Genomic DNA, 27,506 nt, shown 5'->3' with positions numbered 1-27,506 from the left:
TTGCGGTAGCGGTTCATGGAATCATGCACTTGCGGCGGGTAATCAGAGATATTTTTTCGTCAAGCAAGAATGGCGTTAAGGGCAAAACTCCCCCGAGTGAAATATCAAGATATCAAGCCCAACTCCCCGCGGCTGTTCAGTTGAAACGGGGAATCGTAGGCGCGCGGCAGAAGCGGTCTGGCGCGGCAAAATTGCACCCACGAACCTTCGTGCGCTGAAGAATAATCACGACTCGGCCTCTCCAACGCTCTTTCTCTCCCACCTTTTTCGAATTCCTCGTACGGACTCAGCGGAGTCTCAGGCGCTCTTCGGTTTACCGTGCGGTATCATCCACTCGATCACTCCGCCCCCAGCTGGACCTACTTGCCATCTTAGTTCGGGATCTTTATCACCCAGACCATGAACCTGCTTTGACAACGTGTAAGGATCCGCTTTCCCAAATCAGCCCTGTGTTAGATGCTGGCTCTCGACGCATCCTCTCTCGGTCAAATAGACCCATTCTTCCAGATGCTAACCTCCATTTCACGACAGCTTTACCTTATGGCGAAGACCCTTAACCAGAGATATGTCTTTCTTTTTTGGCTTATGTGAAGCGGGATTCTTCAGCTACTTTTCCATTCAAACTCCGGTCAACGCTTGTATTAAACCGGAAACCTGTTGAGTACGGCCGTGCTTTGACGTGGATTTCTATTACCTTTGTGAAATCTTGAAAACGACCTTTACATCCCACCGGGTGTATTTTTTGAAATGGCATCTCAGAGTCCTCCTCCGGGAGACGCCCATTTCTCCTTTGCGAAGGTATGTATTTTTGCAACCTCGACCCCGGTCCCATCGCTAACCTGGCTATCAGATCGCTGCTATGCCCACAACCACCAAACCCCAATCGTCCTCAGCATCGGTTGAGAGCGGCAGTTCTCCACTCGCAATGACTTCCAACGTCTCCGAATCTTTCAACACCGGCGCTCCACCACCCCCACATTCCTTGAACACAATCAAGCAAAAGATTGCCTCGAGCGATCCTGCAGTTGACCACCTAGGGAGAGCAGTGCAGGACATTGGCATCACCCTGCAAGCAGACCGGAAAGGGTCTGGATCTTCGATCGAAGACCAAGAAAATGGCCTTCTCAAGAGAGAAAACTCCTTTGAGGATGATCGAACTCACCTTTCCAATTCATCCACGAAAATGACCAATTTCGACTCGAAGAGCTTGGCCTCTGTGACCACGTTCGCAATGGACGAAAAAGACTCCGTTCGTCCCGATGACAGCGCAAGTGTGCAAGCTATTGATGAAGAGGAGTCTCTTTCGGGCGCTACATCTGGCGCACCAAATTCGATTGCTGGCTCTGAAGCTGGAGGACGTCTTTTCCGCGATCAATTCCGCGATGGAAATGCTCTACGATCCCGTGGGGTTCTCCCTATACCCGGCCCTCTTTTCAACGGTGGCAATGCAAGCGGCACAGTCACTATTCCTCCGGACTCGGTCGCAAACAACTTTGTCATGGCGGCCCCTCCTGACGGCCTGCCGGATGGGCAGAGCCTACATGGGTTCCCTCTCGAACCAGACGAGAAACTTTTGGAGGCTATGAAATCTCCAAAGGATCGTCTGACGGTTCTCCAGCTAGAGGAAAGAATCCGCTACTTCATCAAGGAGTCGAGGTAGGCGTTTGCCAACTCTGATACATCGGTCTGGCGCTAACTATTGCACCAGTGAACAATCCTTGGAGCTGCCTCCTTCTAATGGATTCCAACGACTCCTCGCCCATAAGCTAGGAGATTACTATCATCTGACACATTTTGTTGATAACAATGTGACCTCTGTCAGGCTGCATCGAACGCCGTTCTGCAGACTGTAAGTCAAGTCTCTTTTTCCTTTTCGAGAACAAGTAGCTAATTCCCGTCAAGCCCTGAACCTATCTCCGCAGTGCATGCTGCGAATAGTAGCACCCCGCCACCAAGCGTTCCAGCCATGAAAATCATGCGTCGAAATGATGGAGATCGACCATCTGCCGAAGGAAGCATTGCGGCGAGCTCGTCTGTTCCATCCAAGGCTCCTTCTGAAGCTGGTGATAGTGGCCCAGAGGGTGATCGCGCATACTCTTCAACTGATACTAAGGATCGAATGTCACTTACCCGCGAAGAGCGCGAGGCAAAATATCAAGAGGTCCGGGAGCGGATCTTCCGTGACTTCCCCGACAGTGTCAAGTCAGACACGACCAGTGGCGATTCTAATCCGAATCTGTCTCGGTCCAGCTCTACAAGTGGCCGCAGGAAAAACAACAGGCAGCGAACTCCCCATGATGACAGCTTTGAAGCCCGATCGCAGTTCAACGCCTATTATCCAGGCATGCAGTACAACAATGGTCAGAATCAGGTGCCATACAATACTAGCGGGAACGATGGCTCCTTCTCTAACCAACAGGTTCCTTACCTGGTTGGACCAGGTGTGCCTCCGCCAACCACCGGCTATATGCCCGCGGGTCAGAACAACGCCGCGCACTCTGGGCAGATGGGTGGCATGAACAATATACCGCAGTATCCGATGGCCATGTCTCCGCAGATGGCCTCTAATGGCTCGTGGCAAGGAGGAAACATGCCGCAACAGTCGCCATACTCTGGATACGCATCGATGACCCAGCCGGGCATGATGAATCAACCATCGCCAAACAATTCCTCGCCGGCCATGAACAACTTTGCCATGCCTCAATCTGCCCAATACCAGCAGAATGCCGTCTGGGGATCTCCGCCCTACTCTGGAAACTATCAGCATTCTCCTCAGCGGAACCAACCTCCCGTTCATTGGCCCAACTACCCTTCACAGTCGATGACCTCCAACATGGCGGCCTATCCATACGCACAATACCCGGGGCAGCATCTAAACCCTACAATCCAGAACCCGGGGTCGCCTGTGATGCCGGGCAACTATGCTAGATCTCACTTCAACCCCCAAACCCGCTCTTTCATTCCCGGCGGCGCCCCATTGTCGCGCAACTCGAGCCGAGGCGCGCAACATCCCATGCAGCCGTTTACCGGCATGCCTCAGGGTCAATGGATTCAATACTCAGAGCCAGCCCACAACCGTGGCATGGATCACCCATCCGCACCGAGCACAGCGCGAGTGCCTAATTCAAGTCGAGACTCCATCGCAAAATGGGGCACCCCATCTCATCTTCCTCCCAAGCCCCCGCCGTCCGAGGTGAAATCTGGTTTCGACATGAAGCATCGAGTCGGACCTCCCCCGATTCCCGCATCCTCGTACCCCGGGAATGGAATCCCCGGGGCACAGAATGGCCCGCTGGTGGTTTCCGGAGGCGCAAACGTCTCGAGAACGAACTGAGATCTGACAAAAAATTCCTTACACTGTCCGAGCATGTCTTCGGCCTTGGAAATGGCTGTAGATGGTAAAGTTTCATGATTACAAGTTGTCCGACTGTTGGCCTGTACAGTTAAGAAACATACATGGCGAACTGTGCGCTGGAAGCGTCACTAGTCAGTTGGCTATGAATCGCATACTCATGTCCACCCATTCCTCGTAGACCGTAGTCTAGCATATCTATGACAGTATCTCGTCAAACTCCCTCCTGAACACCACCGCCTCGTCAATAAGCCTCACCACCTTGTCAGCCATCTCACTCGCAGCCCTCTTTCCAACGAAAAAGAAATGATTCCCTTCAACCGACCAACACAACCTCCTCGGCGCATCATGAACAAAATCCAACAACCGCTTCCACTTCCCCGTCCCCTGCACCCTTTTTAACCCCTCGTTCCCAATAGCAATCTCCAACTGATAAGTCAGAATAAACCCCCAAGTAGCCCGATCCGCCATCGCATGACTAGCATCCAACACACCATCCGGACACAGCCCCGAAACAAGCGGACAATTCGCAAAATCCCAAACCCTCGAATCCTCTTCATGCGTCATCTCATCCTGTACAAACCCCGTTCCATCGTACTTCAACCTCAACCCCGTGAGACTAATCGGACTCCCGCCGACATATTCCTTTAGATAAACATCCCGCGGAATAATCTCCGCGCCATTATACCGTTCCATCTCCTCAACCTGCAGAACGAAATTCTCCAACCGCGCCGGCTTAAGCATATACCCGACGTCCGTACAACCCGCAGAACCCGTCACAGGGTGTTGGTACAGATTCGGGCGTAAACCAGAGATACCAGGAGTTGCCGCAAAACTAATAAACTGCTCCACGTGCAAACCGAGTTCTTTCGCGGAGACCGTGAATGGAACGAGCACGCGGCCGCCCATACTCCAGCCGATCAAAATGACGGATGCAGGGAGGGCGTGTTCGTCAATGACTTTCTTAGCCGTAGTCGCTGTTTGACGACCCCAGTCATTTATGCGAAAGTGTGGTGCAGTAGCTGGCATGATTGCGGGTGTTGATGCGAGGGGGTATGAGACTGAGAGGACGTTGAAGCCATGCTTATTTAGGTGATAGGATAGAAAGTTGTTTGCGGAGGAGCCACTATGCCCGCCGTAGTAGATTCGGGCTAGGTGGACTCCGCCGGGGATGCACACTATCAGTGGTTTTGTGGTGGCATCATTCGAATTGGTGCTGGGTTGGTAGTTGTAGATCGTGGGGTACCCCGCGATTGTGTCGAGGATTTCACCTGGGTAGAGGGAGGCATTGGGGGGTTGGGTGGTCATTATGAGGTGTGTGAGCGGTGCTATGAGGAAGGTAAAATTATATGAGGCAGGGTATTTGGAGTTGAGGTGGGAAGAGGAAAGTCTAGCCGTTCGGCATTACCCCGAGATTCCCAGGTTTCGGTCCGGGGAAGAGACCTGCTCCACAAATATAGATTGGTTTTATGCCGGGAATTGTAGTTAGTAACATAAAATGATACGCCGCTACTAGGGCTCTGTTTAGATTAAGAGAGGTGATCAAAGTCTAAAAGTCGATCAATCAATCCTTTCGTGGTTGGGAGACTCGCTTACATGGTCGAATCACACAGACCAATGACTTCCCGTTTAAACGTCCAAGTCTAAATAAAATGATATACTGCAGGACTATTATACATTAGTGTCCGTGACAAGCAGCGCCTGGGTACCTTTTCAAGCTATATCATCCGTCCGAGAAGCTTCCTTCGCCGACGCGTCGATCATTTCCATCACATCAAGCCCAACAGGGAGCTTCTTCGCAACTCGGACGGGGTCGAAAACTGTCTTCGACTGAAGGAATATCTCATCAATCTCCTCAAGAGACCTTCCCCTAGTCTCAGGGTAGAACAAGAAAATAACAACACATCCCGCAGCACTAGTAGCAGCATAGACAATATTGTATCTCCAACCTATATTGTCAAAAGCAACAGGCGTAACCTCGGCAACCATAAAATTGAAAAGCCAGCTAGATGCAGCACCAAAGGCAGTGATGATATGGCGGATACCAAGAGGCGCCACCTCGGCACCATACATAAACGTGCTCATGAACATGCCAATTGGTAGAGTATAGTCGGCCAAGAAGTAGAAGAATACAGCTGCTTTACCAGTAGCGGTGTTTGAATTGTCCGAGGTCAAGCCTGCAACTGCACCCTGGGATAGACACATGCAGGCCACGGAAAACAGCATCAAGGGTCTCCGACCGAATCTGTCGACCGTGAACACGGCAGTCAGACCACCGAGCGCCAGGGTAACCTGCAAACAAGCGGAGAAGATTCTAGCATCACTACCAGAGTAGCCGAGAGTTCCTTCGAAGATGGAGGTTGAGTAGAACGCGACAACGTTGATACCAGTCATCTGAGTGATCATGGTGCTGCTGGCAGCGATCAAGAGTCGATGAAGATGTCTGTTCTCATTCATTGAGAACGGATTGGCCGAGTACTTGCTGCGGTGACCCGCGTCTCTTGCAAGGGCAGCATGAATGACAGCGATTTCCTTTCCAACTTCCACATCGGTGGGTGCAAGGCCCATGAGTCTGGCCATGATAGCCGTGGCATCTTCGATTCTTTCCTTCTTGATGAGATAGCGAGGCGACTCCGGAAGAAAGGGAGTCAGGGAAAGAAGAACGGCAATGAAAACCAGCTGTAGAGCGATGGGGAATCGCCAGCTCACAGGACCGGATGTATAAAACATGCCGAAATTAACCCACGAGGCTATCGCGAGACCACTCAACGCGAACACGCCTTCTACCAAAACGAGCTGACCACGCTTCGACGCACTAGCGGTCTCGCTCACGTACATGGGAACCGTACCCGTGTACATCCCAATGCCAACACCTAGGCATAAAAGTTAGCCACATGAGATGCAAAAGCAGTCAGGAGTCTATAAACATACCGGTAACAATCCTCCCAACCAAAATCTGCGCCAGCGAATAAGTCGACGCCTGGATAATAACTCCAACGATACAAATACATCCTGCCAAGAACATAGTCCTAGGACGACCGAGCCGATCGCCAACAGCGAGGCAAGAAAGGGCGCCGAGGGCCGATCCAAGCTCGAAAATGGCCACGACCAGACCTAGGATTGTCGAATTGTGGGACTTTTGGGCACCGGTCGTGTTTACGGTGTCGACTTCTGGAATCGCCGCTAGGAAACTGGGGAGTGTGGTGAATCCGTTCATTACGGATTGGTTGTATCCCTGGACTAGGAAGGCGACAGATCCCAGCACGGCGATCATGCGCTGAAGGCTTTCGCCTTGGATACTGTGGATGCCCATAGCGAAGGCGTCTTTACAGAGTGCCAAGATGGAGGGAAGGTTTAGGTTTGTTTTCTATTTTATTTTGTTTTTGACGATTTGCACGTTCAATGACTCGAAGCGACCCGGGGAGATCGCCGCAAATTCCGGGATCGCGGGCGTGGGTTCGTGCTCGAGCTAAGCAATTTGCCCTAACCGGGGAGATTGAACTCCGTGGGGGCATACCCATTACTGTGACAGTCAGTATTCGGCTCTCGGCTCTCTGCAGGTTTCCCCGGTTGTCTTCCAACATATCTAAATCCGAGGTTATTGGATAAAAGTCCGAAACCTCGACAAATTCAGTGCCGAGGGAGTGTTCGATTTTTGGATATCACCGATTGACCAATTGAAAGAGTGTTCTGAAGGGCGGCTTCTCCACTGCAAGTCTATGGACGGATTATTTTCCAGCTCGCCTATCAATCCCGGCATCCAAGGTGAAGATCGTCGTACGGCATATAAACCTAATATTTTCACCACCCCCGAAGATGCATCGGGCTCCAATCCATCGTGGTCCACCTCATTCCCCTTCAATAAGAGCCTGTGTAGGGCCGAAGCCCGTTGCCGTAGTTGAAGATCCAATGTAGTTGATAGACATTGTACCAGCCTGATGTTTACCATTGCAACACTTCCTCTGAGTCCGGCTCTAAGCAACCAAAGGGGCAACAGCCGCAGAGTCCAGAATCAGTACCACCAATACCCTTCCTCTAGTGATATCCATGGTGATCGGTTCAACGACCGGCGGACTCATCAACTCGAAGATCAGATATCAGCTCGTTTACGGCTCGGGCCTGGGCGGGTGTTTCCAAGTACCCGATTTCGCACCGCAGTGTGAAGTATCCTGAGGCCATGGCTAATGCTAAGCGCTCTGAGACGAATATTGGTGATACCAAGGAATGAAAGTGCGGTTGAGTGGTATAACACTCATTCTACACCTGAGCAGCTTTCCTTGTACCGTATCCATATCGTCTGGCGTTTCTAGACTTTCTGGTAGACATAAAGTATAGTCGCAATACGGTTGTTAAAGACATATGAAGAGGTATCGAAACATTTTATACTGTACACAGGCTATGTCACATGGGGGCAATTGCAATGGAAGACAAGATGCCAGAACAAAACAGCAAAACTCCTGTAAAACAGACAAGAAAATGAGAATCTGAGGCTTAGACAGATTCATCACTGAACAGACCAGACCTCCAACGTCTAACCTCGGCACTTCATATCTAAGCCTTGTTCCTTAAAGCATTCACTTTGCCCGCGAGCTCAGCGGCCTTCTCCTCCTCGGGATTCGACAACTCCTTCAACCCACTCTCAACCCCCTCAACATCCTCAAGAACCTTGCTGTTGCTAAGGCTCAACTTGCTCACCGCATCCTCAAGCGCATCAATACCACCCTTTCGGAACTGGGTGACCTTACGAATGTTGCGCTCAGTAATCTCATTCATGTCCCAGTCCATTTCACGTTGGCGGGAGACAGCACGCGCAGTCATGGCGAAGCGCATGTCCTTGGGCCCATCGACGAGCTCCAAGATGGCGCTGGGGGCTTGATCGGCGGGTTTGCGCTCCTGTTCGGCGTTCTTGTCACCGCGGCGCACGGAGTAATATTCGAATTTCTCTTTGGGTTCGATGCGGAGCACGCGGGTGTAGCCGCCTGGTCGGTCGGCGTAGCGTTCGCGGAGGGGGCCGAAGAGTTTGGGGATGACTTCGTGTGGTTTCTATTCGTTATTAGTGGAGGCTCCGTTTTGGCTTTCGAGGAATTGGGTGGCCAGGGTGGTCGGAAATAGAAAGACCTGGTCTCTTATACGGATCATTGGTGAATCCAATCCGGGGTGCACGTACATAGAAAATCTCCAGGGCCCGTCTCCGACTAGCTTCCGAGTTCTTCTTTCCCAAGGTAATCAACTTGTCGGCCAATCGTTGGGCCTCCTTGGCCTTGTGCCATGTTGTTGTGATCGACTCATTCTCGAAGAGCGAGGTGACCAGGTTGCGGAGCAGGGCCTGTCGATGGGAGGACTTGCGACCCAAGTGCCGGTATTTTCCTCCGCCGCCGGCCATGGTGGGAGATTATTGTAGGGAAAGGAGAAGGGCGGGGTAAGAAGAAGGCGAAGAGACAGTCGATGAAAAAGAATGAAAGTAATTGAGGTCCAAACACCCGGAACACGCAGCACGAGACGGAGAGGAAGTTCGGCTCAAAAGATTCGAGTTCTGCCCGCAACCAATCGGCGCGCTTCCACCGCCTTGCCCGACTTTGCGCGTCAACTTCAACGTTCAACTTTGGCGACTGGAATTACTTTTGACGCTCGTGGTCGCGGTAGAGCCAATTCTTTCTGGCTGATTCTGCATATCACCGCCAAGTCCACGCATACAACCCAGCCACGCGCCTGGCAGTCTCCATCAGACATGGGCTTCATCACGGGATTTGTACGTCCAGACTCGTCTGCATGCTCCGAAACCGGTTAACCAAGCTATACCCATGAACAGTTCAGTGGCTTCGCCCTCACTACATCCATCCTATACATCACCATCCAAGTCCACAAGGAAACCCGCCTCGAGCAGCGTAAAGCCATCCGCGAACAAGTGAACCAAATAAACTATCTCGCCGCCTCCGCCGGTGCATACGACCGCCGCTTCGAACCTCAGTATACCCCCCGCCGCCTCGAAGAGCGTCTAGCTCGACGAGATGAGCAGCCGGACATGAAGGAGGTCTTGAAGCACCGGTGGAACCAGGAGGTAGAGAAGTTAGCCCGAAAGGCACATGAGACTCGGTGGGAGAATGTGACGGACACAGCTGCTGAGGCGTGGAAGGCCGCGATGAAGCTTTTGAAGAAGGACTAACGGCGAAATTGCTCTGTTCTTGTCGGTCTGCACTTCAACGGGCTACTTTTATGATGCATATTTACGTTTTGGGCTTGCATGAGAAGCAGCGGAGTTTGGATACCCTTTGAATTAATCTCAATTCTTTTCGATTGGTCCGTTCTGGTATTCTACATATTAGTATTGGACGTGCTCCATTTGCTGAGCGCAGCCATGGGCATGATATGTTGTAGGTGCGTCCAGCGCAGATTCGTAACGGGCGTCATGGATAGCAGGATATTAAAGATCCTTCAAATCCTTTGTCTTTGGAGAAAGCACGGCCCGGCCATCATTCTGCATTGGCCGATACCGGTGCCTCTGTCGTTACGCTCTCCGAGTCGCTCCAAATATCCTTGCTCTCCCGCTCGACCGTGCGCATGGCCTGAGACACCTCCTCGAGCTTGGCGACCACGTCCAGTACACCCTGATTGACCCGATCAAAGTAGCGGTCGTTTGCCTCACGACGCTTTCGCGCAAGATTAATATCCTTTTCAGTCTCCTCGTCCAGTTTATGTTGTGAGACACGGTCTTTAGCCGGGGTTTGCTCGGTCGCAGCATCGGCAGTTTTGGCTTCAATTGAGGCTCGTCTATCTCCTTCAGTGGTGGTGTGGCTGGAGTCGACAACTTCTTCATCTGCTTCACTGCGTGCCCACGCCTGCGCGAGCCTCAATTGTTTCATGCGCAGGTCCTCCAACGCTTCGGCGTGTTTCTCGCCGAAGACATGCTCGCTTGTCACGGCGCTCAATTCCACCTCGGAAAGGGCGGTCTGCATCTCTTGCCAGATGGCATCGGACCCATCCACTTCAGACTTGGACGAGCGCCTTGACATGAACGGCGATAAAAAGCCACGATTCTCCACACTGTCGCCATCACGGGAGCGCTTTCGTTGGAGGTTTGGAGGCTGACCACCCGAGGGAGTCGCAAGTGTAGAGGCTGGTTGTGGTACGGAAAGGGAGATATTTGATGCATTATGTGACGGTGGTCCTTGGAAAAGAGCTGGCGGTGGAAGCCGCTGAGAGGTCTGCCTCTTCAAGGGATTCATGGCGGCAAAGAGGTTATGATGTAGCCTCCGGAAGAGAGAGCTCATGTTGATACCGATAAGGCGATAAGGCCGGCTGACATAATGCGGGTGGGGGTTTGTCCGATCCCGTGACTCGCTTAGGGCAAGCGCACAAAGTCAGGTGAGAAAGCGTCCCAAGCAAGCGAGTGCGCCGGCCGATTCAAGGAATCCGAACCTTCGACTTTTCGACCTCCCCACGACCCTCAGCCTTTGGCGACAACACCCATTTTCCGTCGGTACGTATTCGATCCCTGATCACTACAGTGCCTTGCATCGAGAGAAAATACCTGGAATTCCCTTGTGTGTGCGAGACTCGACTACCCTCAAGTTGTCACTGCACGCACAAAAATTCCAGCGTCCTCCCTCCAGCCCTCAACCTACATCCATCCATCGAACACACCACGATACCAGCCGCCTATCGGAGGAATACAGAATCGAAAACTAACGTTATTTTTTTCTCGCCTCAGACCGTCAATAATCCGTCAATATGGGTAAAGGAAAGCCCCGTGGATTGAACGCCGCCCGCAAGCTCCAGGCTCACCGCAAGGAGCAGCGCTGGGCCGACCTGCACTTCAAGAAGCGCCTCCTCGGTACCGCCTACAAGTCCTCTCCCTTCGGTGGTGCTTCCCACGCCAAGGGTATCGTCCTTGAGAAGGTCGGTGTTGAGGCCAAGCAGCCCAACTCCGCTATTCGCAAGTGTGTCAAGGTCCAGTTGATCAAGAACGGCAAGAAGGTCGCTGCTTTCGGTGCGTACCCTGTATCCTGAACCCGGGGATGGTGAATGATTGGTGGCCCCGAGCCACGGTCATGTCATGAACTACATCCCCCATCCCTTCCAGGCACATTGTGCTAACTCTCCGCTTCTACAGTCCCCAATGACGGTTGCTTGAACTTCATCGATGAGAACGACGAGGTCCTCCTGGCCGGTTTCGGTCGTAAGGGTAAGGCCAAGGGTGATATTCCCGGTGTCCGTTTCAAGGTCGTCAAGGTCTCCGGTGTCGGTCTCGCCGCTCTGTGGAAGGAGAAGAAGGAGAAGCCCCGCTCTTAAACGAGTCAAAGTCAAAAGCAAAATGCAGACGGGGTTTTTGGGGAGGAGCCGTGTCGGACAGGAAGCCCGCCTCATCAGCGCCTGAATTTCATGAAAGTTTTTTTTTGGGAATACCACCCGGGCGGGCTTTCGTCTGGAATGACGTTGTGAATTACCACGATTTGATACAATTCCAAAAAAAGATGGCGCTATGATCTTTCATATTCGGGTCCGACCTGTTGTTCTCGTAGTATGTTCGTTGGTCCTATACCTACCTGGGTAGACTGTAGCACTCCTAAATATGGACCATTAGCGCCTTCTTCAGGGCTGGGGCCAACTCGATCTGAGTCCAGATCTCGGTGCAGATGAACTATATCCACCCAATCCACCTTGAGGCGGCCTATCTCCCGATGCACGTACCTACCTGCCTTCCACATGGGCAAGGTGGCCAGGCAAGGCAACCTTCCAAGGTAGGAAACATCATTCTATTATTTAGACTACAACACTTTATCTTAGTAATGATGCAAGATCAACCTGTTCTTTCAAAGCCCTGGAAGTTGGAAGCCCTGGAAGTTGGACGGTTTCGTCAAATATTCCGAGGATCCGAAATATATAACCATTTGCTCGAGCCATACATAGCAAAGCCTCAGCATTTAAGCTTTGAAGGCAAGATAAATAGATAGATTGGAAGATATATCATTGTCTCTGCTACCTTCCAGGTTATAAAATGATAATTTGCTTGGGATACCCTTGAAAAATCGGCCATTACCTGGACACACCAGGACACTTAGGCAGTATGCTTACCACAAAAATAGGATCCGCCAGCTACCTATCTAGGTACGTAGCGAAAACCATGAAAGTTGAAATTGAGCCTTGAATATGATATGTAATTTTATGTCTATCTTCAATCCTAGAGAAACCCCTTAAGACTCCCTCGTAGCAATCGTCGCGCTCGTTCCTCGGGTATCGTTTCGAACATTGACTCCCATTCCTCCATGTGTCAATGAACTAGCAACTCCAACTTCGTTTCTTCCTTCGACCTTTTTAGAAGCTAATATCCTCCTTCCGGTAGTGATCAGACACAATACGGTAGAGATAAGACGGGGCATGGCCGCCACTGTAAAGAAAAATTAGTCAAGCAATCAAAGAGACAATCTTGGGATGAAACATACAGGTTGGTGATGTAGAGATCAACCAGTTCCGCAGGAACATAGTCGTAAAGGGGATTTTGGACATCAATCTGGTCGACGAGGTCTCCATCCTCGAAAGGAAGGACCTTGCTGGCGTCGCCATACTCGATGAGCGAGTCAAAGTCAAAGGGATAAACGGGGCTCAGTTTATAGACACCGCTGACGACCACGACGGGGGTCTGATGAACCTTGGCAGCGCGGGCAATGACCCGGGTGCCAGCAGCGGCGACGAGACCGCCGTTGGCAAGAACGGAGTGGGTGCCCAGAATGACTTTGTTGACGCGAGACATAAGAGCAAAGACTGCTGAGTCTGGAATGAGGATGACGGTGATGCCGAGGGCGATCAGCGGCTTCTGGAAAGCTTCGAAGCTCAGGTTTTCATCGTCGGCGGGGGAATTACCGCTGACAGTGGCATGTGTAGCGTCGTGATTGTTGGGAAAGGACTCGGCGTGAATAACAGTGAACTTGCGCTTGGACGCGGCCTTGAGCAAGAACTTTTGCACCGTTGTTGAAGAGGTATGCGTGAGAATAATTTCATTGGAGTGGATGTGCTCCAATGCATAGGACGAAATCTGGTCGTCTACTTGGTCCAGCTCGTCGGTGATCTCATTGATACCCTCCAGCACCTCTGCGCGCACATCTTTGGCAGGACCGTGGCCGGGAAGACCTCTTGGCGATTGAGTGCCCGGTGTGCTCGGCTGGGAGTCATCTTCGACCGGGTGAGAAAGGAGACTGAACATGGATGTGAGGGGAGGTCGACTGGCAGCTCTATCCGCATCGGGCCGCAGGACATCTCGGTCCAAAGGTAGTGAGGAATCTGTTCATACTGGGTGAGCCAGCGTTTTCGAGCATATCCAAATATCGCGACTGACCGTCAAAACCTCGAGGGGTCTGGGGCTGACTCTCTGACCCAGCTTCACTAAGTGCGAACTCAGCATCGTGGTCACCCTCTGCCTCCTCGCGAATGAGACCGAGGACTCGTCGCACAATGTTCCCCACCACCATCTCCCGCGGCTGCGCAGCGATCAGGCGCCTGCCCACGCTCTGTACCCGCTCAATGAGCTTCACGGGATCGGATGTACGGCATGCTGAAACCACTCGCAAAAGCAAGTAGGCGGTTGCGGTGGCGCATGATCGAGAATGGCGGATTTGACGGCGCTTCAGCAATCTGAAAGAAACATGCCTATATTAGCTATGTGTTTGTTTGTAGATGCACAATAATCCCAAGGCCAAGACACGCACGAGATCAGGTTTTCGATAGAGGTATCGATCGGATTCGTATTGAGGGATTTGAGAAAAGACGCCAGGCCCGGCGTGAGGGCCACGGACGTGGAAGGCATGTGGAAGTGGGATGACCGGAGCAGAGCCGTCCTGTAGAGCAGTGTTAGGGTAAGAGGATTTGTACATGAGCATGAGCAGTTCAGAAGGAATCCACGTACCTTCGGTTCTAAACCAGGTTCTTTCTCGTGAGACTTGAGGGAGGAGAGAGCGTGAGGGCACAGTGGGTGACTCAAAAAGATACCGATTTTCTGCCGTTTCAATCTCCCGTTTCAACGTTGTCCGCTTCCCCACACTTTGGATCCTCTTCGCCTTTGCCTTCTTCTATTCTACGATCATTGCTTTTCGTTTTTGTTGTTTGATCTGATTTTATTTGTCAGCTTCGGTTTATTGCGGTCGCTCCCTGCACATCCGCGGTAGAAATTGGACTGGAGTTGCGGATTCAGTCCCGAGGCACGGGTGGACTGGCGCATTGAGGTCAGTAGAATCACAAGCTGTCCAGCTTACGCCTCCTTGCGATGCCCCTCCCCTCCCTTTGAAGACGTCGATCCTACCCAACCTCGATGGACCGATCCAAGTGCTTTTGACGACTTCGCTCATCTGCCCCATCTTTAGATCCCCCGCGCCCCTGTCTCCCGTGAGCCTCGTTGGAAGATGAACTCACTGAACATCCTGTCCTCGAGAGTCATTGGCCAGACTTCCAGCTCGCCACGTCCACGATCACGATCCCAGGGCGAAAGACAACGCGACGCCCTACCGGGCGACTTCGCGAAGCACCGGTCCTACAGCACAGACAACTACCGGTCGAGAACCGACTCTGAGAAGAGCTATGATGGTACCGTATCACTCGCGGAAGACAGCAGAGACGAGGACACGACGCACGGTTTTGACGAAAAGTCACCTTTACTACACGAAATCCAGCATGATAGCGCGCTCGTAACTAAGAGCTCTTGGCGACTTCTCACCAAGCGCATATTTGATGCGATCACGGAAACAATCCACTTCATTCTATCAACGCTTGCTGCCCCCGGCATATACGTGGCTCAATGCTTCCTAGACGATGATGGACGATACTCGCTTCTGACCCCTGTGAGAAAAATTTGGAGAACGTCTACCGATAAAAGGATCCGGTCGAATCAAGGAGCCTCTCGAATAGAAGGACGACAACGAAGTGGCTCCACCCGGAAGTTGAAACCCCGGTCATCGCAAGAATCTATACGCTCTTCTACCTCCGAATCCGACGGCGACCGACGAAATTCCCAAAGCCTCACAAGCGGCGGGAAGGCACGGCCGAACAAGACCCAGGACCACGACGTAGAATCCATACCGGAGGACGAAAGCACACCACGACGGTCTATACGGATCAAGCTGCATAACGAGGAATCTCTCAAGCGGCAACGACAACGGCGGACGGCGAGCGCGGACCTGGGGCATCCGATGCCCGAGGGAGTGGCGCGGGTCCAGGCCGGCGTCAACCTGGATAGTCTGAAGTCCCCTACCTCTCCATCTGTTCATCGCATTACCAAATACCCGCACTCTCCAACACCGCCGCGACCTCTTCTCCCTCAACGATTGCCTTCATATACAGCTGCCCCTCGCAATGCCAAGCTCCCGCAGAAGACCTTGGTTTTGGATCTCGACGAGACTCTCATCCACTCGCTCGCCAAGGGTGGCCGCATGTCCAGCGGCCACATGGTTGAGGTGAAGCTCTCGATGCCCATGACCACCGCTCTGACACCTGGCGGGCCGCAGACTACGCTGGGACCGCAGCACCCCATCCTGTACTATGTACACAAGCGACCGCACTGTGACGACTTCCTGCGCAAGATCTGCAAATGGTATAAACTTGTGATTTTTACGGCGAGTGTTCAGGAGTACGCCGACCCCGTGATCGACTGGCTCGAGCAGGAGCGGAAGTACTTCCAGGCCCGCTACTACCGGCAGCACTGCACGCTCCGCAATGGCGCGTACATCAAAGACCTGAGTTCCGTGGAACCCGATCTGAGCAAGGTGATGATCCTGGACAACAGTCCGATGAGCTATATCTTCCACGAGGGTATGTCACCTTTCTCCAACCAAGTTAATCTCATTGCTAATCCATCCAGACAACGCCATTCCCATCGAGGGCTGGATCAACGATCCCACGGACAACGGCCTCTTGCATCTGATCCCGATGTTCGAGGCATTGCAATATGTCACGGACGTCCGGGCACTGCTGGCACTGCGCCGTGGCGAGGCCGAGACGTAGCCGCTCTTCGCATTTGTACCTATTGAGTGCGACATGTAGGTGTAAAGGGAGTTTTTGTGTTTTTAGAAGCGACGTCCATTACAGAGAAAACCAAGAGAAAAAAAAGGCTCTACTGTGGCAATGGGGACGTGATAGCCCAGTGCATGTTCTATTCATAATACCAGGTGTTTCAATTAATGAAGATGGGATGGATGGTACATATAGCAATTGATCCCTGTTTTCTGGCAAACCCGCTTCCATATGTATGTGGACTACGAAGCAAGTATCAGATGTGAACAGTCAAGCTCAAAACCTACCGTCTGTCGCCCTCGGTTATTTGAGATCAGCGATGAGACTCTCTACTCTCTTGGCTACTCCCCAACTGATCTTGTATCCGCTCTGGCCAGCACCGTAGCAGTGAATCAAGGGAACACGCCGACCATCTCCAGGACTTTGAATACCCACAACGTCCTGTTCCAATCTCAACCCACCTCGCCGCATGGGACGCCTGGCCACATAGACCTGACGAATCTGAAAGCCAAGGACATTTTCCTTTGCAGGATCCTGCCCAACAATGCCAGGACAAATATTCTTAACCCTCTTAAGAATCATCTCAGTATCAGAATCAGATATCTCCTCCGACCTGGCCATAGTTAGTCCGTTAAGCAGTTTCAACGCAGCAAATGCCTCAATCCACGTACCAATTACCAGGCTCCTTCGTACCCCCAACAACAGTCCCTCCACCAAACGGCCTGGGCACAACAACAGTAGACGACCCATCAGCCCAGTGGTGACTAACAGTCATATCGAACTCGTTCTCGACGATAACGAACTGGCCACGAGACGGGTAGGAGTCCGGATCATTGAAGCCGCGGCCACTTGCGTCAATCACGGCCGAAATGTGACCCACGTGGTTATCTGATGCATGTCGGAAGATGGGGACGGCGTCTTCGAGGGCCGTGAGCTGGGATCGAATAATCACGACACCGAGTTCCTTGGCTAGCTTCTGCAACCACAGTAGATACACCGGGGAATTCAGAACCCAGCTGCGGTACGTAACAGCCATCTGAATGTCATGGTTCGGGGGATACTGCGTCTTGTCAATGATGGAGAAATCCGGCCAGTTGATGTATCCGTTTTCCTTGGACAGGAAGGAGTCCGGGTCTGCTGAGTCGAAGTATTCCACGGCCGGGATGAATGCCACGCCCGCTTCGGGGTGGTTTTGCGCTATGGCATCGAGTTCGCGGTAGGTTTCTTGCATGAGCTGCTGCTCGAGTTGTTCAGCGGGGGTCTTTGCGGGGGAGGGTTGGAAGTGGGCGCCGGCCCATGGGGATGCGTAGTCGATTGTTGAGTCGCCGGGTAGGTCGCGGGCGATAAGGGTTACTTTGTGACCAGATCTGGATAGCTGGATTGCGGTGCTGAGGCCGAGGACGCCGGCGCTGGGATGGTGAGTGTGTTGTTGATGCTTAATGACCCGCTGTGATGCTCACCCGATAATGATGATATTGCCTTGGCTCATGACTGGAGTTCCGATGTAGGTTTAGAAAGAGATTGTCTACTCATAAAACAAACGGAATATGAAGAACGAAGATGATTTTGTAAGATATTTTGTTCATGATGCCGCCGCAAGTGACTCATCCGAAGATCCAGCTCGGTGAACTAAAAACGGCAATTCAATATCACGTAACAAATGCATCTAAATTCAAGATTTATACTCTTCAATATGGTCGTTTAAGCAATTGCCACGTGCTGCTAAACGACACATACCCGAGAAAGAGCCAGGATTCCGCTGGCCCAGATGAGGCCTGTTTGCTCGCAACAACGAGTCGACCATGTACTTACGCTTCAATGGCAGGATTTCTACCAGCCCAGTATTTTATATTTTCCTCGCATTGATCGATATTTCTCAATTTGGTCAACATAGCCAACTCCAAGATTATCTTGAGAGGTGCATCACAGACCTTGTGGCATTCCGGGATATCTAGAAGAATGGCGATCATGCCTCATTCAGCAAACCAGACTATCCAATACCGAGATAGGAAGCCGGGCTTACGAAGTGTCTCTGCGAGCACACGTCACGTCAAGGGGTGAACATGATGTTCATCTCAGCCCAAGATAAGGTATAAAGGTAACGAACCTAGGCACCCAAGGTCTCACTGTGATGGAGCTAGATATACTCACATCTGTCTGCCCAGCTGTCCAATCCAGAAAAATTCTTAGCGATTATATGCACGACAAGGTTACTGGCTTCACGAACCTGCAATCTACTTGCTCCCGTCGTTGAACGCCGATGGCAGGGACAATCACCACCATCGCTCTGATATAAAGTGAAAATTCACGTCAAAGTCTCTTCCACAGACCCCAAAATCCAACCACAATGGCTTCCTCACCCGAAGTAATAATGGTTGAATTCGAGGGAGACCACCCGCAAGATTGGCCCAAACTCCGAAAATGGTCAATCATGATCACACTAGCGATATCAATGTTCTTGATGTCACTATCATCGACGATAGTTGCGCCCGCTGCTGATGTGATCGGGGAAGAATTCCATACGTCCCCTGCCTTGAGACCAATGGCTCTATCCCTATTCCTGCTTATGTACTGTCTTGGACCGGTCTTTGTTGGGCCGTTGAGTGAGCTACACGGCAGATGGCCGATTATCCAGACCGGTAGCGTGATTTATCTTGCTTTTAATACTGCGGCTGGGTTCTCGAGGAGCATGACCCAGCTGTTGGTATTCCGGCTACTCAGTGGAGCTGGCGGGAGTGCTTCCTTGGCTGTATGTTTTTCTTTTTCATGGTCGAGACGACGGTTCAATATCTAATTATGAAATAGGTCGGAGCCAGTATGGTTGGTGATGTATTCCGAAAGGAAGAGCGCGGACTACCCATGGCCGTGTGCCAGATGGGTCCAATCCTAGGATCATGTCTAGGGCCTCTCGCTGGCGGATACATAGCCGAGTACACCGACTGGCGCTGGGCATTCTATGCCACGTCCATAGCCGTGGGAGTCTTTCTAGTTCTGAGCTTCATAACAGCGCGAGAAACCTACGCACCCATTCTCCTCCAGCGGAAGAAAAAGACAATGATGGAACACGCGGTCAACATGAAAAAAGAACAATCATTCGTCTGGAAAACACCATACGAAAAAGAAGGCGAGACGTTCATCCAGCTCTACCGACGAACGCTATTCCGGTGTCTATACTTCCTGGGCACACAGCCAATCGTGCAAGCACTAGCATGCTTCTACGGCTATCTATTCGGACTAGTCTACCTCCTCCTCGCCAGTTTCTCCGACTTGTGGAACGACCGATACCACATGCGACTGAGCACAGGGACACTGAACTACGTCGCGCCTTGTATCGGGTATCTCCTCGGAGCCCTAATTTGCGCCCTTCTTACAGACCGTGTATATCGGTACCAAGTGAACCGAAATAACGGCGTAGGGAAACCCGAGTTCAGACTTCCCATGATGATTCCTTCATCTTTGCTGGTTCCTATCGGGCTTCTCTGGTATGGCTGGTGTGCGGAGTACAAGACGCATTGGATACTGCCTGATATCGGTGTTGCGCTGCCGTTGTTAGGCGCCACTGTCGTTTTTCAGTGCGTGAATGCTTACCTTTTGGATACTTATCCAGTGTACGCTGCCAGCGCGAGTGGTTGTGTGTATATTGTTCGAGGATTGGCGGGGTTCGGTTTTCCTTTGTTTAGTCCGACTTTGTATTCGAATTTGGGGTATGGATGGGGCAATAGTCTCTTGGCGCTTGTGGCTTTGAGTCTTGGGTGTCCTCTTCCGTTCATTTTGTGGAGGTATGGTGCGAGGCTGAGAGCAGCGAGTAGTTACGCGGACCATGAAAAGTAGATATTTAACATTAATGTCACTGTGTGATTGACGCGGATTCAAGTTCTGTCCATTGCGAACTGCTTCCATGCACTTTGATATGCATTGATAGCGAATAGATGGCACTTTCATGAATTAAAGAGCGTGCAAATGGTGCCTTATTTCCCCTAGACACTGAACATTTTGAATGCTGCAAGATTCAGGTCTGGCATCTGACAAGACTCGGATGGAATGTCCATTGAGGCAGAGGAGCTGACCCGGATATTCGGATGAATACTCGTAGACCAAATGTGTGGTGCCGGAGATGACAAAGACCGAGTCTCATGGAGCAAGGCTGGCTGGAGAGATGCTTTCACAAATTCGTTGCCGAGGTGAAACGTACATATTGGTGAGCACTCATCGACACTCAAACCTTTGGTCGTAACGCATATGACTTGACCGGTAGAAGTTTGAAATTCTTAGGGAAGCCAGTCTGGATCTCAGACTTGATCACATCCATCCCGGCGGCGTCAAAGATGTGCTTGAACTTCGCATCCGTCCTCGTGACGCTGCTGTCCTCGTCGTCAAACATATCCTGGCCCTGCGGATCGGTAGACAGATTCTCCTTGATCACCATGACACCATTCTCAGTCAAAGCATCACGGCATCTTGCGATGTAGTCAATCAATTGAGAATCCGTACAATGACCCACACACCACTGGGTCCAAATCAGATCGTACTTCTTCGCCGGGAACCAATTCTCCAGACCGACAGTGTAAACATCCCCGATAACGCCCTCTTCTTTCAACTTGCCCTCCTCCAAAACCTTGGTGAATTTTTCCACAGGCTCTACCGCATCGACAACTTCACAGACGTGGCGGAGGAAACCCTCCGTCACGCGGCCGACACCTGCGCCACAGTCGACGCCTCGACTGAATTTACCGGTGATGGCCGGGACTAGCCGACGAACCTTGGAGAGAAAGTTCTTCGACCCTTGCAGCTCAATGCGAGTATACCAGGGATAGGTGCCGAGCATGCCGAGCATATTACTCTCGGTGCTTGGAAGACTGCTCCAGTAGTTGATGGAAGCGGCATGGTTGATTTTGGAGTCGGGGGCACATGCCGCCTCGACTTGGTTTGGAGCCATAAGGAAATCTCACGACAAAGGAAGCCGAGGTTGTATTATAATGTAGTGTCAGAAGCTCGCCAATTTTTCCCCCGTTGTGACGCGCTGACATAATAGCTCATTGTGGCCTCCCCGCAGCGGGGTCTTGGCGTCTGACTAGATAAACGCGGCTTGGACGTTGTGGTTCATTCCGGGCGATCTCCCTATCTTGTTTGCAGTTTTGACTCAAGCTGAGATTCTCGTTCTGTTCCGTGTCGAGTGATTGGGTGTCGTGATGTTCTCAATGTCCTCATATACGTGCTGGCCGTTCAGACGGTCCGAGTCAACAAACCAACCTGTAAGAGTCATGTCAGGGGTAAAGCCCGGTTTCAGCCCGATATTGACACCTCGCAGATCAATCAAACTTCCAACACCGCAGAAGATGGCTTGAAACTGTTATACGAAGGTGAAACCCCACAGGTGGAGTATGTACCAACACCCCGACCCCCAGAGAAGCCGAGCTGATATTTGATAGTATTGTGGCGGTTCATGGGCAGGGTGGCCACCGCGAGAAATCATGGACGACTGAGAGTGGCGTCAACTGGCTTCAGAGTCTACTTCCCGTTGATTTACCCAACACGAGAATCCACACGTGGGGATATGCTTCGACATACACCGACGACCCTGAAACATCGCAAGACACTTCCGAGAGACTAGTGTCGGAGCTGTTCACGATGAGAAAAATGACTGGAGTATGATACACCATGTGCACTTCTGACCTTGACTCGAAACTGACAGATGCAGACACTCTCCCGTCCGATCATCTTCATAGCCCATAGTTTCGGGGGCACTATTGTCAAAAGCGTACGGACCATTCCCTGCAACGAGAGTCTTGTCCATGCTAAGAAAATCTCTAGGCTCTTTTGTTCTCTCACAATTCACGAGAAGGTCGGACACTCTGTCTCCGCAACATCAGCCTCTCAACTCATGGTGTAATTTTCATGGGAACGCCCGAGTTAGAATCCAGGCTCTCCGGGCTCCAGGCCTTGCTGGACAGCAACGTCACAGCCGAGACTGAGCAGACTGATGCACAGAAAGAAGCTCGCTGGATGCTGGACGTATTGCAACAGTACTCGGCACTCGGCACGAAGTTCAAAACTCTCTACGCCTACGAAAGCCTCAGTTCCCCATCCCTGGTAAGACATGACCCACTCCTGTTCAATTTCATCTTTACTGATCCGGGATCTGAAGGACAATCCGTCCATGTCACAACGGCTCACTCCATCCATATTGATCGATGCCACGCATGGGGATATGATCAAGTTCGGGTCGAGTCTTGACGAGGGCTACGTGAAGATCAAAGAAAACATCGACGAAATGATTAACTCGGCAACGGAAAGTTGAGTTGAGAGAACGAACAGATGAAATGTCTTGAGGTTTTGAAAACAGTTCTGCTCTATTCCCCAACCATCGGCAGCATCAGCACCTGATACCCGCTCTCGTGAGCTACTCGTTTGTATTTATGAGACTCGTTCGTATTTATGGGAACCATTTTATTCACCACAGGACCCACTTCAAACAATCGTAGCCATGAGTCTAGAATGAGTGTCGGTCTATCTACTTCGAGAGAGGGTCATTTGACTGGGCCCATCCTTCGGGGCCAAGGCCGAGTGCCAAGCAATCTAATAATCGGGCCGAGCCCTGTCTACAAGCGAGAGGTCCGATAGCAATCTAGCTCCCGGATAAGCGTACAGTAGAGGAAGGGCCGGCCATCCCATTGGCTGCACCCCTGAGCATCATTTCACCACTCTCCGGTGCACTTCGTCTCGTGATCCATGCAAGGAGGTGGGAGCGTGATCTCACCCGACTCGCAATTGCCTACACTCTCTGCCGAGTCGACGATGAGCCTGGATAACATTCCGACCGGTGACTTGGTCATCCAGACGCGTTTTTTAACGACCGGAAGATACGTAGGTTCGCACGAGTGCAGATGCGTGAAGGGGGGATTACTTTCCCACACGGATGACCTACCCCACCACATTGACAGGATTTTCGCCCATCCATCAGAGCTGGTTGCCAGATCGCTGATTCTTGAAGACGCCCTCCCCGAAGGCTATGGGCGATCTATTCGCGATCACCACGTCGGAGTGTAATTTCCTAATGATTCGCCTCCCTAGAGTATCGTTGCTAATAATAGGGGTCTCGGGGGGTCTCAGGGGGTCTCAGGGGGAAACCCCAGAACCCCACGGATCTCGGCACAGGGAAGTTTCAAGTGTACACGCAAGCTTTTAAAGGCCACTGCCAAGTCCGTCAGGGCAGGCCGCCAATCACGGTCCAAAGCTTCGCCGGATGATGTCAGGATCCACTACCGTATTGGGCAAGTGATCGACAGCGGAAAATCGATCGAATTATACAACCTTCGATCGCGTGAACTGCACTCCGTGGGAGAATGTAAACCAAGAGTAGATCGGAAATCCCATGTAGCTCGTCCTCGAGCACGATATCGATGTTGTGCATTTCATACACACCGGGATCTGTCTCTGCATCCGGCTGATGCCGACCCATAATTTCAAAGATTGTGTGCAATTGCAGTCGCTGGAATGAGTGGGACACACCCACAGCCCGGCCGTGGTTTCGGGATTGAATGGAAAGGAAAGACACAGGATAATTACAGTACACCATCACAGGGTGGTGAATAGGCAGAAGATAATAAGGGCCTCTCCTGTCGATCGCCGAATTTTGACGTGATCGCACCGCCCTCCGATCATCAACCGACTAATGTGTACGACGAGACAGGGGTTCCACCACACCAAGCAATATCAGCCGCGTATGTGGGCCAGCACAGACCCTGTTGTAAGTTGGGTGGGCGTTGTGCTTTCTGCTCCACTTTTTCAGGGAGAATCAGGGTGCGCTTCTTAATTTCCAGCCATGTGGTGACATAATGTCGGAGATGCAGTTCTCTCCTCCAACTCCCCGCCACTCTCTCTGATCTCGATTGATGACCGCGGACGCCCTGGTCTGTTTGTCTTCCACGCTATACGGCCTTTCGTACCCTCGTTTTACGCCGTCGCAGACTCGTTTTCTCCCCCGGCGATGCGGTTAAGCGCACAGTCATTATGGACAGTTCTCCTGCACCTGTCGGTGCTGGTCCCTCAGGCCCATGCCATTGATGTGGATGCTACTTCGCCCGGTATGTGTTGTGTTTTACCGGGACGCCTTTTCCGACGCCGGCCTGGCTAACCCTCCATCAACAGATTCATTAAAAAGTGCCGCCAGCGATGCGACCTACGGAGCGTTCATGTGGTACCACGGCAACGAGACCGGCCAAATCCCCGGAGCCTTCCCCAGTAAGTGGTGGGAAGGATCGGCTCTATTCGCCGCCGCTCTCAACTATTGGCATACGACCGGAGACACCACGTACAACGATGAAGTCAGCGTCGGGTTGCAATGGCAAGGCGGGAGCAAGGGAGACTACATGCCGAGTAACTACAGTAGTTATCTGGTGAGGATATCACAACGGGAAGAAACGAATGGCGTGTCCTAACTACATGACAGGGAAATGACGACCAAATGTTCTGGGGTCTAGCAGCCATGAGCGCCGCCGAGTTGAAATTCCCCGATCGGAGTTCCGGATATTCCTGGCTTTCCCTCGCACAGGGTGTCTTCAACACGCAAAAGGCTAGATGGGATACGAGCTCATGCGGTGGTGGACTGCGCTGGCAAATCTTCGTCTACCAAGCCGGATACACGATGAAGAACGCGGTGTCGAACGGTGGATTTTTCCAGCTCGCTGCGCGACTGGCCCGATACACCGGCAGCGCCGAGTATCTGACCTGGGCAGAAAAGGCGTGGGATTGGTCTGTTTCCTCACCGTTGGTGAACAACCAGACCTGGAACGTGGCCGATTCGACACAATGTGCGGACAACTGCGCCAATGCTGGCAACGTCCAGTGGACGTACAACTACGGCATCTACTTGATGGGCGCTGCTTATATGTACAACTACGTGAGTCTCCTGTCCCAGCTCGTCCCCGAACCTCGATTTACTGACTTGCCCAGACGAGCGACCAAAAATGGCTCGACGCAACCAACGGCCTATTGGGGACCATGTTCAAAACCTTCTTCCCCCACGACAACATCCTCGAAGACATCACCTGCGAACCGCGCGAAATCTGCAACAACAACGAAATCCTCTTCAAAGGCCTCACATCCCAATGGCTCTCTTACACCGCCATCCTGGTCCCTCAAACCGCCGACCAGATCTGGCCGAAACTCCAAGCTTCCGGCACCGCGGCCGGCGCGTCTTGCACGGGCAACGGAAACAACACCTGCGGCGTGCGCTGGTACCAATCCAAATGGGACGGATGGACAGGCATGGAGGAGGAGATTAGTGCCAGTCAAGTGTTCAGTGCGAATTTGCTGAAATACGCGACTGGTACCGTGGGACCGGTTACGGCGAAGACGGGAGGAGATAGTAAGAGCAACCCGAATGCTGGCGAGGAGGGTACGAGCACTTCGCCGCATTATAGTACGATTACGGGGGGTGACAAGGCGGGGGCTTCGATTTTGACGATTGGGTTTGTTTGCGGCTGGGTTGGGATAATGGTTTTCATGCTGCTTGGGGGGTGAGTGATACCCAATGATAAATTTTTGTTCATAATTCAATCATTCATTGTTCAAATATTACAATTACTTCGGCGTACAAGGCTTACTGGAATGTTGATCTCCCGCGTGTCTATCGTGATATATACTACTCGGCTCGAACAGCCCAGCCCATTGAAGATCCGTCTCATACATATCAGGCCCATCCTCAATCTAGATAGTTTCGTATCATCGTCCCCTTCCCTTACACGATCATAGTAAGCCGTGTATCCATATCATAACTTGACCGGGCACTGTGTCCACTCTGGCTATTCTCGATTTTCGACCTGGATGTCGATGGATCCCTCCGGGTGACGGATACCTCGAAGCATTCTCAAATAAAAACACGACACTGTGCTGGGAACCGATCACGAAGATCAAAGACGACGGGGAGACAAACAAGCGATGGAAAAGAAGAAGATTTTGATCTTGTTGTGTGCGCCACTGGATTCAACACCTCGTGGCTTCCCCGGTGGAAGCTCATCGGGCGAGATGGCAACAGTCTGACGGCAACAGTCTAGAGGAACGATGGAAGAATGACCCTGAAGCATTCTTCGCTGTTCAGGTTGATGGGCTGCCGAATTATTTCTGGATTACCGGGCCTAATTTCCCTGTATCGCACGGGTCTCTTCTAGCGGCGGTCACTTTTACATGCGACTACATCATAAGATGGACTCGGAGGATTGCCACGGAAGGTATCAAGTAAGTATTAACTTAGTTGTGAGTGTTTTGAGGGCGCGTGCTGATTAGTATAGGTCAATTGAAGACCGAAAAAAAATCCGTAGAAGACTACAACATCTGGGCACAGGAATACCTCAAGCGCACAGCCTGGGGAGACTCGTGTCGAAGCTGGTACAAGAATAACAAGACATCCGGCCAAGTCAGGGGTGTTTATCCAGGAACGACGAGCCACTTTAAGAATGCGTTGGAGAGAATCGGTGGTGAAGACTTCCACATCAAGTATACATCCGTCAACCGGCTTTGGTGTTTGGGGAATGGCGAGATGGAAGAGGAGAAAGATGGACTTGGGGATATGGCGGGCTACTTTAAGGAAGGCGTATGGGGCTAGATTTTGCAATGAAGAGGAGGCGGTACTGTACATGACCTACAGCTGCGCTATAATATCACTCTACTCTCGTTTCATGTTTCCGTGTTGTATCTGTGGTTTGTTTCGTCCTATCTTAGTGTAATATTACTTGTTAGCATATCTCAGTTTTCCAATCTTTGAATACCAAGACAGACCAGTCTATAGTAGAAGTTTTCCGGAGTGCCCCGGTCCGCGGAACTTTTATTGTTCCTGACACAGGAGTAATCACACTATACAAAAGGCCGTATCCACTTGTAACTTTAGTACACCTAAAACCTCGCTACCCCACCTCGATCACCACCGTCCCTTGGTACGGGGTGGGTGATCTTAACAATCAATCATAAGGTCACGACACCACAGGTGGACATGTGGTATTTTGGGGTAGCCGGCTCGCTTGGGAGCTATGTTAAATACAGACAGTCAAGTAGACAAGTTGTCGAATACTTCCAATTGTACTTTGGGAGCCAGAGCACTGGGTGGCAGCACTAATCTTGACATTTCCTACTGCATCCTCTCTTATAACTCATTACTCTGCTGATA

General features: G+C 51.7%; 15 protein-coding genes across 15 annotated transcripts; 8 read left to right on the top strand and 7 right to left on the bottom strand.

Moving 5' to 3' along the window:
- Positions 1 to 747: 747 nt before the first annotated feature.
- Positions 748 to 3,334, top strand: N7498_004272 (putative R3H domain protein; the record flags this gene model as incomplete). Its single annotated transcript, XM_058451334.1, has 4 exons — positions 748 to 798; positions 851 to 1,656; positions 1,709 to 1,849; positions 1,903 to 3,334. 4 exons carry the CDS (start codon positions 748 to 750, stop codon positions 3,332 to 3,334), a joined length of 2,430 nt encoding a protein of 809 aa, XP_058310796.1.
- Positions 3,335 to 3,550: 216 nt separating this feature from the next.
- Positions 3,551 to 4,660, bottom strand: N7498_004271 (thioesterase domain protein; the record flags this gene model as incomplete). Its single annotated transcript, XM_058451333.1, has 1 exon — positions 3,551 to 4,660. The coding sequence occupies one exon, from the start codon at positions 4,658 to 4,660 to the stop codon at positions 3,551 to 3,553; it is 1,110 nt and encodes a 369-aa protein (XP_058310795.1).
- A 405-nt stretch (positions 4,661 to 5,065) lies between these two features.
- N7498_004270 (sugar porter family MFS transporter) lies at positions 5,066 to 6,665 on the bottom strand (the record flags this gene model as incomplete). The annotated part of the gene is made up of 2 exons (XM_058451332.1): positions 5,066 to 6,225; positions 6,284 to 6,665. The coding sequence occupies 2 exons, from the start codon at positions 6,663 to 6,665 to the stop codon at positions 5,066 to 5,068; spliced, it is 1,542 nt and encodes a 513-aa protein (XP_058310794.1).
- A 1,238-nt stretch (positions 6,666 to 7,903) lies between these two features.
- On the bottom strand, positions 7,904 to 8,775 carry N7498_004269 (mitochondrial 54S ribosomal protein bL17m; the record flags this gene model as incomplete). Its single annotated transcript, XM_058451331.1, has 2 exons — positions 8,520 to 8,775; positions 7,904 to 8,395 (listed from the first exon to the last, which is right to left on the bottom strand). The coding sequence occupies exons 1-2, from the start codon at positions 8,733 to 8,735 to the stop codon at positions 7,904 to 7,906; spliced, it is 708 nt and encodes a 235-aa protein (XP_058310793.1). The 5' UTR covers positions 8,736 to 8,775.
- A 305-nt stretch (positions 8,776 to 9,080) lies between these two features.
- On the top strand, positions 9,081 to 9,515 carry N7498_004268 (MICOS complex subunit Mic12 family protein; the record flags this gene model as incomplete). Its single annotated transcript, XM_058451330.1, has 2 exons — positions 9,081 to 9,101; positions 9,162 to 9,515. The coding sequence occupies 2 exons, from the start codon at positions 9,081 to 9,083 to the stop codon at positions 9,513 to 9,515; spliced, it is 375 nt and encodes a 124-aa protein (XP_058310792.1).
- A 307-nt stretch (positions 9,516 to 9,822) lies between these two features.
- On the bottom strand, positions 9,823 to 10,620 carry N7498_004267 (DUF5315 domain-containing protein; the record flags this gene model as incomplete). The annotated part of the gene is made up of 1 exon (XM_058451329.1): positions 9,823 to 10,620. One exon carries the CDS (start codon positions 10,618 to 10,620, stop codon positions 9,823 to 9,825), a length of 798 nt encoding a protein of 265 aa, XP_058310791.1.
- Positions 10,621 to 11,080: 460 nt separating this feature from the next.
- rps23 (40S ribosomal protein uS12) lies at positions 11,081 to 11,641 on the top strand (the record flags this gene model as incomplete). Its single annotated transcript, XM_058451328.1, has 2 exons — positions 11,081 to 11,339; positions 11,463 to 11,641. 2 exons carry the CDS (start codon positions 11,081 to 11,083, stop codon positions 11,639 to 11,641), a joined length of 438 nt encoding a protein of 145 aa, XP_058310790.1.
- A 1,023-nt stretch (positions 11,642 to 12,664) lies between these two features.
- N7498_004265 (translation initiation factor eIF2B subunit beta) lies at positions 12,665 to 14,150 on the bottom strand (the record flags this gene model as incomplete). Its single annotated transcript, XM_058451327.1, has 4 exons — positions 12,665 to 12,737; positions 12,793 to 13,627; positions 13,683 to 13,978; positions 14,053 to 14,150. The coding sequence occupies 4 exons, from the start codon at positions 14,148 to 14,150 to the stop codon at positions 12,665 to 12,667; spliced, it is 1,302 nt and encodes a 433-aa protein (XP_058310789.1).
- Positions 14,151 to 14,742: 592 nt separating this feature from the next.
- On the top strand, positions 14,743 to 16,336 carry nemA (Nem1-Spo7 phosphatase catalytic subunit NEM1; the record flags this gene model as incomplete). Its single annotated transcript, XM_058451326.1, has 2 exons — positions 14,743 to 16,144; positions 16,194 to 16,336. The coding sequence occupies 2 exons, from the start codon at positions 14,743 to 14,745 to the stop codon at positions 16,334 to 16,336; spliced, it is 1,545 nt and encodes a 514-aa protein (XP_058310788.1).
- Positions 16,337 to 16,648: 312 nt separating this feature from the next.
- On the bottom strand, positions 16,649 to 17,834 carry N7498_004263 (FAD-dependent oxidoreductase; the record flags this gene model as incomplete). The annotated part of the gene is made up of 3 exons (XM_058451325.1): positions 16,649 to 16,958; positions 17,017 to 17,754; positions 17,806 to 17,834. 3 exons carry the CDS (start codon positions 17,832 to 17,834, stop codon positions 16,649 to 16,651), a joined length of 1,077 nt encoding a protein of 358 aa, XP_058310787.1.
- An 858-nt stretch (positions 17,835 to 18,692) lies between these two features.
- N7498_004262 (MFS transporter) lies at positions 18,693 to 20,176 on the top strand (the record flags this gene model as incomplete). Its single annotated transcript, XM_058451324.1, has 2 exons — positions 18,693 to 19,094; positions 19,151 to 20,176. The coding sequence occupies 2 exons, from the start codon at positions 18,693 to 18,695 to the stop codon at positions 20,174 to 20,176; spliced, it is 1,428 nt and encodes a 475-aa protein (XP_058310786.1).
- Positions 20,177 to 20,561: 385 nt separating this feature from the next.
- Positions 20,562 to 21,281, bottom strand: N7498_004261 (N-terminal protein methyltransferase; the record flags this gene model as incomplete). Its single annotated transcript, XM_058451323.1, has 1 exon — positions 20,562 to 21,281. One exon carries the CDS (start codon positions 21,279 to 21,281, stop codon positions 20,562 to 20,564), a length of 720 nt encoding a protein of 239 aa, XP_058310785.1.
- Positions 21,282 to 21,543: 262 nt separating this feature from the next.
- Positions 21,544 to 22,643, top strand: N7498_004260 (uncharacterized protein; the record flags this gene model as incomplete). Its single annotated transcript, XM_058451322.1, has 6 exons — positions 21,544 to 21,597; positions 21,654 to 21,724; positions 21,775 to 21,991; positions 22,044 to 22,103; positions 22,157 to 22,435; positions 22,491 to 22,643. The coding sequence occupies 6 exons, from the start codon at positions 21,544 to 21,546 to the stop codon at positions 22,641 to 22,643; spliced, it is 834 nt and encodes a 277-aa protein (XP_058310784.1).
- A 1,689-nt stretch (positions 22,644 to 24,332) lies between these two features.
- Positions 24,333 to 25,867, top strand: N7498_004259 (glycoside hydrolase family 76 protein; the record flags this gene model as incomplete). The annotated part of the gene is made up of 4 exons (XM_058451321.1): positions 24,333 to 24,429; positions 24,494 to 24,741; positions 24,795 to 25,244; positions 25,298 to 25,867. 4 exons carry the CDS (start codon positions 24,333 to 24,335, stop codon positions 25,865 to 25,867), a joined length of 1,365 nt encoding a protein of 454 aa, XP_058310783.1.
- Positions 25,868 to 26,548: 681 nt separating this feature from the next.
- Positions 26,549 to 26,948, top strand: N7498_004258 (uncharacterized protein; the record flags this gene model as incomplete). Its single annotated transcript, XM_058451320.1, has 2 exons — positions 26,549 to 26,581; positions 26,646 to 26,948. The coding sequence occupies 2 exons, from the start codon at positions 26,549 to 26,551 to the stop codon at positions 26,946 to 26,948; spliced, it is 336 nt and encodes a 111-aa protein (XP_058310782.1).
- Between the last annotated feature and the right edge of the window lie 558 nt (positions 26,949 to 27,506).

This window comes from Penicillium cinerascens (genome assembly GCF_028974065.1).
Source record: "Penicillium cinerascens strain IBT 15544 chromosome Unknown contig_24_segment0_segment0, whole genome shotgun sequence".
In the NCBI taxonomy this organism is placed as follows: domain Eukaryota; kingdom Fungi; phylum Ascomycota; class Eurotiomycetes; order Eurotiales; family Aspergillaceae; genus Penicillium; species Penicillium cinerascens.
Note: the sequence above shows the minus strand (reverse complement) of the source record. Positions and strands in the feature narration are given on the sequence as shown.